The 13,304-nt window shown below is 46.5% G+C and overlaps 1 protein-coding gene across 3 annotated transcripts in view; it reads right to left on the bottom strand.

The window, feature by feature from the left end:
* Positions 1 to 1,092: 1,092 nt before the first annotated feature.
* The window catches only part of Pced1b (PC-esterase domain containing 1B), a 61,821-nt gene continuing 49,609 nt past the window's right edge, over positions 1,093 to 13,304 (bottom strand). For 2 of the 3 annotated variants that reach the window (XM_090324632.1, XM_090324640.1), the window contains exons 2-4: positions 9,739 to 9,941; positions 9,365 to 9,521; positions 1,093 to 2,512 (exon numbers count right to left, since the gene is read on the bottom strand). In XM_090324632.1, coding sequence (XP_090180758.1) covers positions 1,155 to 2,453 — 1,299 coding nt within the window. In that variant the 5' untranslated portion in view covers positions 2,454 to 2,512; positions 9,365 to 9,521; positions 9,739 to 9,941 and the 3' untranslated portion in view covers positions 1,093 to 1,154. The remainder of the gene's footprint in view (positions 2,513 to 9,364; positions 9,522 to 9,738; positions 9,942 to 13,304) is intronic. The other variant, XM_090324647.1, reaches the window with a different exon arrangement.

Below are 13,304 nucleotides of genomic sequence, written 5' to 3'. Positions count from 1 at the left end.
GTGGGAGCAATACTAGACAGTAGGTGCCCAGCAATGTTAGCATCACAGACATGCAGGTAAATAAAACAAAAGGCCTTATCTAGGAATCCTGTGTTCTTTTAGTGGATTTCCAAAAGTGCCTGTGTCTCCCCCCCCCTACCCCAGCTGTCTAATCTCATCTATTTCTGCTGATTGCATAAACTTCATTTTCACAGAATACCATTTTTTTCTTAACCTTATTGGATTTCAGGGTCGTTTATTGGGAGCTACATGTCAAATCTTGCCGGAAGGTAAGACTCACCTTTAATCTTAACTATTCTGGAGGCTGAGATGTGAGGATCCAAGTTTAAAGCCAGCTTCAGCAGGAAAGTCCCAGTCCTGGGGTTTGAACTCCAGGCCTGGGCATTGTCCCTCTGCTTCTTTTGCTCAAGGCTAGCACTCTACCACTTGAGCCACAGCACCACTTCTGGCTTTTTCTGTTTCTGTAGCACTGAGGAACCCAGGGTTTCATGCATGCTAAGCAAGCACTCCACCACTAAGCCACATTCCCAGAACTTGAGAGACTTTAGTCGCACCCTTTATCTTGATCATTTCAGCTAAAGTAGTAACATTTTATTAGTCCAGTATGACTAAGAGCCTTGTATTTAAAGTATTAAAAAAAACAATACATGGTCTTACTATAACTAAGGCTAGGTCAAACTCCCTCTCCTTTTCTTTCAGCTTCCCAAGTGCTAGCTAGCATTAGAGATGCCCAACCAGAACATTCATTTTAAAGACTGCTCTGTAGGCACCACAATTATTCATTCAGCTGATAATGTCCTCACGCAAAGCTAATTGTCTAACCCCTAGAAGTCACGCATTACACACCAACACAAAAATCCCACAACGACTCGTGCCAACCAATTCCTACAAGTGCAGTTTTATTTATTTATTTATTTTACAAAAAGGACAGGGAACGAGGAGGCAGAAAGAGAGGACAGACATCCGTAAGGTGTGACTGCCCTTGTCTCCCTTCATGGGAGAATTAAAACAAATCCCAAACAAAGACAAACAAGACCCAAGTCTCCCCACCCGCCTACCGTGAACCACGAAGGCTTAAATTAGCAAAGTCAGGGGTCAGTCAGTCAACGAGGGCCCCCAGCCACCAGGGAGGCAACCGGCTGCTTCGGGCCCCTCTACTGAGGCCTGGATTCTGAGTAGGCCGGCCGCCTCCGGGGCCTCCTGGGCTTCCCCCTCCAGGGCCTGTAGGGGCCCTGAGCCACATACCGGGGGAAGCCTCTGTGCACCATAGGGTTGGACTGTCGGTAACAGGGTGGGGGGAGGCCGGGCATGGGAGGCTGGGGTCCGTAGGCATAGTCCGTGTCGAAGGCGAAATCCGGGTGATTGTGCATGGCGGGGGCGTCTGAAAGGAAATAAAATTGATCCGACTGGAAAAAGTGGTCGGAGGAGAAATAGGAGTCTTGGGGATAGGGAGCGAAGGGAGGCCCCATGGGGGGCAGACGGATGGAGAGCGGCAGCGGGGGCGGCAGGGGGAGCAGCGGCGGGCGGGAGCCCGGGGGTGGGGGGGGCAGCAGGGCGCGGGGCCCGGGCGGAGGGCGTGGCAGGGAGGGCGGGCGGGGGGGCGGATCCCAGTCCCCCGGGGGCGGGGACGGCGCCTGGGCTTCCGGTGGGCCGTAGTCGATGGCGCCGCCGCCCAGGCCGCCGCGGCGGTCGGGCAGGTCCACGCCCCAGGCATCGGCCACGTGGGCCAGCAGGAGGTGGGAGACGTGGCGGTGGGCGTGCTCGTTCCAGTGCACCCCGTCCCCCTGCAGGTACTTTTTGAAGTGCCGGAAGTGGAAGAACAAATCGAGCACGTCGAAATGGTGTTTCCGGGCGGCCTGGGAGCTGTAGAAGTTGGCCGTGAGCACGTCGGCCGTCTTGGGGGCGGGAGGGCCCTTGCGAGGCAGGAAGCCGGCCTTGATTTTCTTACCCACGGGCATGGCCGTGTTCCACACCAGGAGGCAGGACTTGGGCAACACCTGATCCAGGCGACTGAACAGGCTCTCCAGGTTCTGCTGGTAGCTGGGCCAGAAGTGAGGCCCGTAGCGGGAGATGTCCCACAGGCAGGAGTTCATGATGACCACGTCGGGCGCGTGCTCGCCGCCCTGCAGCTCGCGCAGGACGTCCTCCAGGTACTCCGAGTACACGCGCGTGAGGAAATAGAAACGCACCAGGTGGTGATCCGAGCAGAACTGGCGGACCTCGCGGTAGTGCGTCCCGTTGTGCATGTGGCCCCACTGGCCGCCCGCCACGAGCTCATCTTGTTCGAAGCTCAGCTCACCCCGGGCCTTGAGCTGGCTGGGAGACAGCAGGCAGTCCTTCTGCAGCAGGAGCACCAGGTCCTTGTACACGGCCCTCTGCACTGAGTCCCCCAGGATGAGCACAAACTTGTTGTGGAGGAGCTGCTGAACTTCCGAAGCCAACAATTGGACCATGATGCCGCCGGGGAGGCGCCAATGGCCGCGCGGCTTAGCTCCTGCCTGGGCTGCACACGCTAGGACAGAAAGAGAGATGGCTGGGTGGAGCTCACCCCTGGGCGGGGCAGCAGGGTGAGAGGAGGAACCCTGGGCTGCACACAACAGGAGCTGGCCCCGAAGGACCTGCGCCTGGGGCGCCCGCCTTTGCGCAACTCCACCTGGCCTGGAAGACTGGGAAAGATCCTCAGGGAGAGTTGGGGACAGAAGCCGAGCCTAGGCTGTCGCCCGGGGCCCAGATCAGGACCTCTGCATTCCTGAAGGTTCCACCCAGGACAACTCTGACCTTCCCAGCTCCCTTGGCTGTCGCTGGAGATGATAAAAGCACACCACGCACGGTACGGTTAGGCTCGTGGTTAAGTAGGGAGGGCCTCAGATTAAGGAACCACACAATAGAATGTTAACCTGAAGGAGTTCTACGTCTTATGTCCCTGTCGTTGAAATGCTTATGAAGTACGTAATGGAAGATGGGGCCATTAAAACTCACAGTGGTCTAAGAGTTGTATGATATTGGGCATTAGTAAACATTTAAACAGATAAAACTATTAGTATACTATGAATTATTTCACTATATAGTGAAGGCTGGCCTCAAACTCAGCATCTCCTTCAGCCTCCTGAGTAGCTAGGGTTACGGGTGTGAGCCACTGGTACCCAGCCTGTCTCCATCCCTCTTGCTTTCTTTTGGCAGTACTGAGATTCTGTCTGTCTATCTAAAACTCTACACCTGAACCACAGCTCTACTCCTGGGTTTTTATTGGTTAACTAGAAATGAGTCTTGTGGCATTTTCTTTTTTTGCCAGCCCTGGGGCTTGAACTCAGGGCATGGGTGCTGTCCTTGGGCTTTCTCAAGGCTAGAGCTCTACCACTTGAGCCACAGCACCACTTCTGGTTTTTTTTCTATGCATGTGGAGGAATCAAACCTGGGTCTTCGTGCATGCTAGGCAAGCACTCTACAACTAGGCCAAACTCCTGGCCCATATACCCAATTTTTAAAAGTTCTATTATATGGTTTTAAATGGCTATAAATACAATACTGAATAATATATATATGGATATTAAAAGTTTTCACAAGAGTTGAAAATATTGACTAATCTTCCTCCATCATGAGAAAATTTTGCTAGAAAAAGTTTAAGAAGCTTGTGGTACAGCAAGAGTAAACTCCAAGCCCCCTCCAGCATCAAGAATGTTGTAAAGTTTCATTTATTCATCTCATATACTTATCAAATGCCCAATATGTGGTTGTTGTTGGTGCGTGCATGAGTGTGTGTGTCTGTGTGTCTGTGTGTCTGTGTGTGTGTGTGTGTGTGTTCATGCTTGCTAGTACAGGCCCCTGATCTCAAGTTCTCCTTTAGCTTTTTCACACAGTGCTGAGGCTCTACAACTTGAGCCACCGCTCCATTTCTGACTTTTTGGTAATTCACTGGAGATAAGACTCTATGGCCTGTGAGTGCTGGTGGCTTCCTCCGGCAATTTTAGCGACCCAAGAGGCCAAGATCAACATTTGAAACTAGCCCAACCAGGAAAAGTCAGTGGAAACTCTTATCTTCAGTAAACCAGCAAAAGCTGGTGTTTGGGCTCAAACCCAGGACAGACATAAAGAATCTCACCAGGAGCTTGTGGCTCATGCTTTAATCCTAGCTCTCAGGAGTCTAAACTTTGAGGATCATGTTTCAAAGCCAGCCCAGGCAGGAAAAGTACATGAGACCCTTATCTCCAATTAACCACCGGGAAACCAGAAGTGGTACTGTGGCTCAAAGTGGTAGAGCTCTAGACTTGAGTGAAGAAACTCAGGCATAGTACCCAAACCCTGAGTTCAAAACCCATAAAAAAGAAAGAAAGAAAGAAAAAGGATTTCATAGACCTTCCTGTCCTTCCTGGCTTCATACAGTTTTCAGATCTCAGCCTCTTGAACAGCTAGTTTTAAGCCACCAGCATTCCACCATAGTTTTCCTTTGTCAGAAGAAATACTCATGAGTGTTTTAATGGTCCACTTACTAAATGGCCTAATGCATTCTTTGGGTGTGGTGTCCTGTATTTGGACAGATGCGAGTTTAAGCCCACTATTTAAAAACCAAAGGAAACCGAGCTTTTAAAGCCATACTACCTGGATGGGAAGCCCAGCTCCCTCTACTTCCTATGTTTTGACTTTATGGAAGTTATTTAGCCTTTCTCCATCTACTTTTACTCATCACAAAACAGGACTATTACTATCTACTTCCCAGATCTGATGTGAGGGTTAAACATAGAGTGACACAAAACAGAAAGGGGGAAACAAGATGATTGGGAAGGGAGTGGAGGGAGGGAAATGGGGACAGAAACATGGGAGGGGGTATCAATGTGTGAGAAGTAATGCACCTACTACCTGGCGAATGTAACTGTAACCCCCTTATACATTACCCCAACAATAAAAAATAAAAACAAAAAACACAGAGTGACACAGAAGACTTAGAACCCCAGCACTCCTTCTGAGTGCAGGGTTCAATATTATCCTTGCCTACATAATTGGATTGCCTCAAAAACAAGTAAACAAGCCAGGCACCAGTGGCTCATACCTGTAATCTTAGCTGCTAAGAAGGTGGAGATCTAAGAATTGTTGTTTGAAGCCAGCCTGGGCAAAAAAAGACCATGACTCTTTATTTTTTTTTTTTGCGGGGGGGGGGTTGTTTGTTTTTGTTTTTGTCAGGGCTTGTACTCAAGGCCTGAGGCCCCATTTCCTACCATGAAACTTTTTTTTTTTTCTTTTTTGCCAGTCCTGGGCTTAAGCTCAGAGCCTGAGGAGTGCCCCTGGATTTTTCTCAAGGCTAGAACTCTATTGCTTGAGCCTCAGCACCACTTCTGGCTTTTTCTAAGTATGTAGTACCAAGGAATCCAACTCAGGTCTTCGTGCATGCTAGGCAAGCACTCTACCACTAGGCCAAACTCCCGGCCCCATGAAACTTTTTTTTTGGGGGGGGGGTGTCAGGATAATGTATAGAGGGGTTACAGTTACATTTGTCAGGTAGTAGGTGCATTACTTCTCATACACTGATGCCCCTTCTCGTGTTTTTTTGTCCCTATTTCCCTTCCCCACTCCCAACCATGAAACTTTTATCTCTAATGAACTACCAAAAAGCTGGAAGTGGAGTGATGGCACTAGTGGTAGAGTCCTAAATGAAAAAGTTTAGGAAGTTGGGTGTGGGCGACTCTTGCCTGTAATTCTAGCTACTTAGAAGGCTGAGATCTGAGGACTCAGGTTCAAAGCTAGGCAAGGCAGAAAAGTCAGTAAGATTCATTGCCAGTAAACCACTAGAAAAACAAGAAATGGCACTGTGGCTCAAAGTGGTAGAACATTAGCCTAGTGTGAAAGAGCTCAGGGACAATGCCCTGGCTCCACAAAAGACCAAGAAAAAAAGAATAGTGCCTAGGTCCTGAGTTCAAGCCCTAGTACCTGCACAAAACAAACAAAACCCTAAAAGCAAGGAAACTGTTCCAGACAATGCCTGACCAACAGTTGAGTACTGACAAGAGTTACTTATTGCTGAGCAATTGCAAAATGGCAGACTTCGGTATTAGAATAATTCAGACACAATTCTGCAATTCCAGCTTTAGGGTGGAGTCCGTCAGGCTGCTTTAGATCCTAACCAGGGAGCCCAACTCACCCACAGGCTCAGGCCTCAATCAGGCCCAAGCATTCATCTAAAAATTTCCCGTGGTCCCTCTCCAGCGGGAGGAGCAGAATGACTAAAAAGGAGAAGAGAGGAGAAAACCTTGGCATCAGCATTCTAGGAAGAAACTAAAATTTAAAGGAAACATGGAATTATTAATCGGTGCAGGTACTGATGCTTGGCTCCCTGCTCTCACAAGGCTTTGTCACTGGAGGCTAGCAATCTGCCACTTGAGCCATAGCTCTTCCTGCAGCTTTTTCCCTGGTTAGTTGGTAGTAAGAGTCTCATGGACTTTCCTGTCTAGGCTAGTTTTTGAACCATAATCTTCAGATCTCAGCCTCCTGAGTAGCTAGGATAACAGGCATAAGCAAAATGAGACACCATCAGTATCCATGCTGTGATAAAATGCGAATGGTAGGACATACGTGAATGATGCATGCATGAGGATGGGTGGAGGGAACACGTGACCATTCTACTGTGTTTCCAACTTTAAATTGAAACAATTTAAAAAGAAAAGATTTCAAGATGATTTCTCAAATCTTCATAATGAGGAGTTTCATGATTTTCTGTTTGCAAAGTAAAACCTGGGCTTGGCCTAAAGCAGTTGCAGAAGCATGCATTAATCATAGGTATCGCTGTAAAAAATTACTTTCAAGCAACTTACTGGTGTTTCACTATTTGGGTAATAATTAAATTTTTAGTAGCTTCATAAGCCATGAATTATAAATCATTGGCTATTGCTTTGTAATGATCCCAAACCAAACACAGAGCACTTATTTCTCATTAATCAATGCTTACTTGTAATTCTATTAATTCTTTGGAAGAGTGGCAATGTTAGATGTGCTCCAGAGACTGAGTGGAGGCGGTGCAGAGAAGTCTGAAATCATAAAGGCCATTATTAACAATTAAGATGCTAGTTACAACTAGTTCAAAGCTTTCTTGTGGATTATTAACCACCTCAATGCACATATTGATCATTTGCTTTTAGCAGAATTTTCATTTGTATTTCTCTATCAAGTCTGAAGAGTGTTCAAACTCATTTTGTGTATGTGTGTGTTGTTTGTGTGTGTGTGCATACATGCATGTGCACATGTGTGTGTGTGCTGATCCTGGGACTTACATTCAGGACCCTTGGCCTTTTTTTGCTAATGACTGGCACTCTAACACTTGAGCCACACTTCCATTTTTGGCTTTCCTGCCTCAGCTGACTTTGCTAGTATTACAGGTATGAGCCACCAGCACCTGGCTTCATCTTTTTTATTGGCCAGTCCTGGGGCTTGAACTCAGGGCCTGGGCACTGTCCCTGAGCTTCTATTTGCTCAAGGCTAACACTCTACCACAAGCCACACTCCCAGCCCTGGCTTCATCTTTTGAAGTGAGACAAGTTAGTTAATACCCAGTCACATCACCTCGTAATACCAAATGGGTCCAGGTAGCTGTCACTGGTGAAATGGAATGTCCCACCCCCTCCCAATAACAGCTGTCAGTCAAGGTTCTCCCGCCCAGCCTAAGGCTCTCATTTCTCATTGGCTATTCACGTAGACTTTAAACATAGGTAGGTTCTCAGACACAGGCAACATTCATCAAGAATTCTAACTCCCTCACCAGTTCTCCAACTGGGCTCCAAGGCTGGAAGCACAGAGGACCTATCCTCATTCCTGGTCTACCTAGCCATGCCACAATCTCGTGTCTCTTTTACTATATATGTCATTGGAAAAATTTCAAACAGTTTGGGTCTGACCTTAACCTTCAAAAACAACGTGCTTCCTTCTTATAAGCCACAGAAATAAAAAGATCATCCCTAAGAAAGGAAGTAAAACCGACGGTAAAACCAAAAGACAGGCTATGTACCACTTATTCAAATGGCTTTTTTTTTTTTTTTTGCCAGTCCCAGGACTTGGTTGAATTTCGGGCTGGGGCACTATCTCTGAGATTTTTTGTTGTTGTTCAAAGCTGGTATTCTGCCATTTGAGTCACATATCCACTTCCAACTCTTTCTGTGGCTAATTGTAAATAGGAGTTTCACAGACTTTTCTACCAAGGTTGGCTTTGGCGTCCTAGATCTCAGCTTCCCTTGAATAGCCAGGATTAGAGAACATTATCAGACATCAAATGGCCTCATTTAAGTAAATACCAAAAACTTGTTTTACTATCAAAAGAGCCTTTAAAATAGACAATGGCAACAACTCCCTAAAAACAAAAATTCTATTTCCATTTTGAATGATCTTTGGCAAACTCCTGCATCTGACTCCAAGCAACTATTTAAATTACTTCTTAACTTCAATTCTTAGAGCATGAAGGAAAGTTACCTGAAAGTGGTGGTTAAAATCTCCATCTTTAAGAGACAAGAAAACCAGATTTAGCTCAGGTTGATGCCTAGTGTTCTGAGCCTCCATTTCCCAGTTGGTCAAACAGGAATATTATTGTCTACACCAGAAAAGAAATTGTGGCCAAGTACTGGTAGCTCATGCCTGTAGCTGTAGCTACTCAGAAGGCTGAGATCTGAGATTCGAGGTTCCAAACCAGTCCAGACAGGAAAGTGTGACAAATACCTCCTCCATATAACAACTAAAAAGCCTGAAATGGAGCTGTGGCTCAAGTGACAGAGCCTTGAATTCAAGCCCCAGAGTACTAGCATTTTTAAAAAAGAAAAATCTTGTATATCAGCCAGGCATCTGCTAGCATTTAGCTATCTTAGGAGGCTGAGATCTGAGGATGGGTAGAAAAAATCCCAGTAAGACTCTTATCTGCATTCATTGGAGTGATTAATCCACTAAAAAATGGCTCAAAGTGATAGAGTGCTACCATGCAGGAAGACCCAGGTTCAATTCCTCAGTACCATATACATAGAAAAAAGCCAGAAGTGGTGCTGTGGTTCAAGTAATAGAGCTCTAGCCTTGAGAAAGCCCAAGGACAGTGCTCAGGCCCTGAGTTCAAGCCCCAGGACAAGAAAGAAAGAAAGAAAGAAAGAAAGAAAGAAAGAAAGAAAGAAAGAAAGAAAGAAAGAAAGAAAGAAAGAAAGAAAGAAAATAAAAAAGGAATCCTGTGCATCAAAGGCTTACTTAAAGTGCCAGCCAGACGTGATGGCCCTAACAGCATCTAGTTTGGCTTGGATTTGAAAATAAATACAAGCCTGCAGACAGATGCTGATCAAATTCCCTTCAAACCTTCAGCCCCACCACCCCTGTCCCACCAAGGGCAAAGGCAGATGTCCTTCAAGACCCTCACCTCCTCAGGCAGAAAGTTAATCCCTCCAGGGGGGTGGTCTCAGGTCCTCCCAAATCCTCCGGACTACACTCTAGGACATTCTCCCCAAAAGGTAGCTAAAGCATTCAGCCTTTTATTCACTCTTCCTTTGATTGTGTGCTTCCAGTCTCTTCCCTTGCTTTAAAAAAGAAAGAAAGAAAGAAAGGAAGAAAAAAAAAGAAAGAAAGAAAAGAAAAGAAAAAGAAAAAAAAAAAAAGAAAGGAAACTTCTTTGACTCCACCTCCCGGACAATCCTATCTCTCCCCGGCCTGTGATCCAAGGCCACATTTTTCAAGCGCTGCCTGCTGCTCGCGCCGGCTGTGTCCAGCTCGCCTCCCACGCGCTCCTCCTCTTACTTTTAATCTTCTCTTTCACATCACCGAACCAGAGACGTTCAGGCCAGGAGTCACCGCTTCATTTCTTTTGGCTTCAGTCAGTCAATGGCCACTTCTTAGTCCTTGCCCAGTTCCTGGGGTTGGGGTCTTTGTTGACTGCCACCTTATAAACAGCTCAGCTCCAAGGATCGCTGGCAAACTGGTCCCCAGTGCTTACCCCGAGACTTAAAAAAAAAAAATGTGGTGGGGGGAGGTGTCTCCATCTCTGGGAATTCCCCAAATGTTAACCTTTCTCAAGGCGACTCCTCGAACCTTGGCTCATCTCCGGTGTTCTTGGAAGCACTCTTTACCAAGCAGTTGCAGTTTCCCCAGTACAACAACAAAATAACAACAACAACACAGCTGGCTTTTTGCTGGCTCTTTGGAGATAAGAGTCTGAAGGATCTTACTACCCACCTACCTTTCAAATCACCATTCTCTGATCTCAGCCTAGGGAGCAGCCAGGATTCCAGGCGGGAGCTACTTGAGCCTGGCCCCTTGTAATTATTAATGACACCCCTCCCCCACCTTATCAGAAACCTCTTGGGGTGAGGACAATGAGCCACCTCAGACTTCACCTAACCTATGGAAGCACGTGACTGGGAATGGAGTTCCAGTAGCTGAGAGGAACCCCGCCCCTACCCGCCACCCCCCAACTCTCACAGCAAACCCCCTTGGGTTTAGATCTGTACCTGCTCCTAGCTCCCTGGCTCAGAGGAAGCCTCCAGCAGCAGGGGTTAAGGCCAAATTTGAAAAGTCATTAGCATGACACTGCCACATTTTTAAATGTTTAGTGAATTCAGCTATTATCTTGATCTCCAGCCCAGACCTGTCCCTTAAGTTCCACATTTTCTGATGGCTAGAATGAAGTTCTTTGGGGAATGAGAGGGAAAGTCTAAGGGGGGCCGGGGAAGGGTCCAAGGAATAAGAATCTTCGTTTCTTCAGTTGCTTCCAACATTCCTGCAGACATCCGCTTATCTTCTCATCCTAATCTGGCAAATTCCTAAAACAATTCCCCAGTGACCTTTGAACAGTCTGTCTCCTTGAAGATAAATATTGATCCCAGTGAAGGTAGATAGGTTATTCTCACTGCATATTTTCACAACACTACCCAATAACTTGGCTTGAAAGCCCAGGGCTGGGGGTGGGGTGGGTTTAATGGTAGACTATTTGCCTAGCATACATGAGGACTGGGGTTCAGTTCCCCCTACCACCCAAGACAAAGTAAACTTGACACAGATTGGAGTATGAGTACCTCTGTGAGAACAGACTGTACCAAGCTAAGTTATCTTCTTTTTTCTTCTTGTACCAGTCCTGAGGCTTAAACTCAAGACCTAGGTCCTGTCTCTGAGCTTTACTGATCTAAGGCTAGTGTTTTACATTGTAGTCACAGCTCCACTTCAGGACTGTGTGTGTGTGTGTGTGTGTGTGTGTGTGTGTGTGTGTGATTAATTGAGGATAAGAGTGTCCTGACTTCCCTGTCCATGCTGGCTTTGAATTATGATCCTTCGATCTCAGACTCCTGATTAGGATTCCAGCCACGAGCCACCAATGCCCAGGAAGTCAGGTTATTTTTCATTTTCAAATATTGTTTCTACTATTCTGAGACATCAAAATCCTTAAATGATAAATATTTAATATTATATACACATATTTGTGTGTGCATGTGTATTTAAAAAATAGGCTTTATAGCTAGCACTGGTGGCTCACGCCAGTAACATAGCTATTCAGGAGGCTGAAGTCTGAACTGGAGAGAAAAGTCTGAGAGACTCATTTCTAATTAGCCACCCCAAAGCCAGAAGTGGAGATGTGGTAGAGCATTAGCCTTGAGTGAAAGAGCCAAACAAGATAGCAGTATCTCAAGTTCAAGCTCCAATACTAATACGAGGGGGGTGGGTAAAAAGGAAAAAGAAAAGAAAGAAAGAAAAGAAAAGAAAACAGTTGGGTAATGTTGAAATAAGGATATTGGGTCTAACTGGCACCATTTTGGCAACATAGTGGATGATAGGGAATTGGGTCTAACTGGCCCCACCTTGTCTTCTTGCTGGATGGTGAAGTCCCACCCCCAGGGGATGGGTGTGCCCTAATTCCTAGAGGCAGGGGTGAGGACTTGGACAATAGGCTATTGGACCTGCCAGCCATGCCAAGAACTCAGGAGACTCAAGCTTCTTTTGACCCTGACTCCTGACCTTGACTGTATTTAGCCCGCCACCCCCAGCTCAGGTGCCATTTTGTACAATGCTTCTTCTAGTTTTCCTCAGTTCTCCACTACAGTTCATCAGGTTTGTCAGGATTGTTTTTCTGCTTTCTCTGCTTCACTATTCTCACAGCTCAGTTTTCCAACAGTGTTAAGGGTATTTGAGGCTGCATGGATTTAGGAGGACACATGCCTGTTCCTAGTTGCTAGTTTTTTTTTATTTTGTTTTTTAAGAAAGACTCCTGATTAAACCATTCAAAATGTGGATTCTCTGTATCTCACTGATTGAATTCCCATACAATGGTATTGGTTTATGTCTGTAATCCTTGCAATGCCAGAGGCTGTGTGATTTGAAGCTGGTGAATCAAAGCCAGCCCTATCAGGAAAGTCCATAAGACTTGTTTCTAGGGGCCGGGAGTTTGGCTTAGTGGTTAAAGTGCTTGCCTAGCATGCATGAAGACCCGGGTTCAATTCCTCGGTACCACATACATAGAAAAAAGCCAGAAGTGGTGCTGAGGCTCAAGTGGTAGAGCTCTAGCCTTGAGAAAGTCCAAGGACAGTGCTCAGGCCCTGAGCTCAAGCCCAGGACTGGCAAAAAAAAAAAAAAAAAGACTTGTTTCTAGTTACCCAGCAAAACACTGGGAGTGTAGCTATGGATCAAGGGGTAGAATGCTAGCCTTGAGCACAAACGTTTAGGGATAGCACCCAGGGCCTGAGATCAAGCCCCAGGATCAGCACCAAAAGAAAAAGAGAGAGAGAGAGAGAGAGAGAGAGAGAGAGAGAGAGAGAGAGAGAGAGAGAGAGAGAGAGAGAGCGCACACGCGCGCAGGAAAGAAAGCGAAAGAAAATACGCTGTGTAGGACTGTGAGCAGCAGAGTGATACATTTTCTGGTGGCATCTGGAGTAAAGGACACAAGTCAGCATCTACTTTCTTAGTTAAGGAAGTGAATGTGCCAATGTGTGCAAATATAGACTGGGAAGTAATTACAGAAGACAGACCTTCCCTAGAATCTGGCTTTGTGACTTTTTAAATTCCACCTTTTTCAGTAATGTTAGTGTGACTTCTTCCTTCCTTCCTTCCTTCCTTCCTCCCTCCCTCCCTCCCTCCCTCCTTCCATCCGTCCCTTCCTCCCTCTCTCCTTCTCTCCCTCCCCCTCCCTCTCTTCTGTCCTTCCCATACTCTCTCCCTTCCTTCTCATGGGAATTGGCTTTGTTCTCAGGAAAACTTCACCCCTGACACTATCTGAAAGTGCAGGACTGTAGGTGTCAGAAGGATACCCCTACCATAAAACCCAAATAGGAATGTTTGCACTGTAAGTTCGCAACAGGATGGGACAAAGAGTGGAAAAG

This window comes from Megascapheus bottae, chromosome 2, assembly GCF_031878675.1.
Source record: "Megascapheus bottae isolate mThoBot1 chromosome 2, mThoBot2.hap1, whole genome shotgun sequence".
Classification (NCBI taxonomy): Eukaryota; Metazoa; Chordata; class Mammalia; order Rodentia; family Geomyidae; genus Megascapheus; species Megascapheus bottae.
This window is presented reverse-complemented; position numbering and strand designations above follow the sequence as displayed.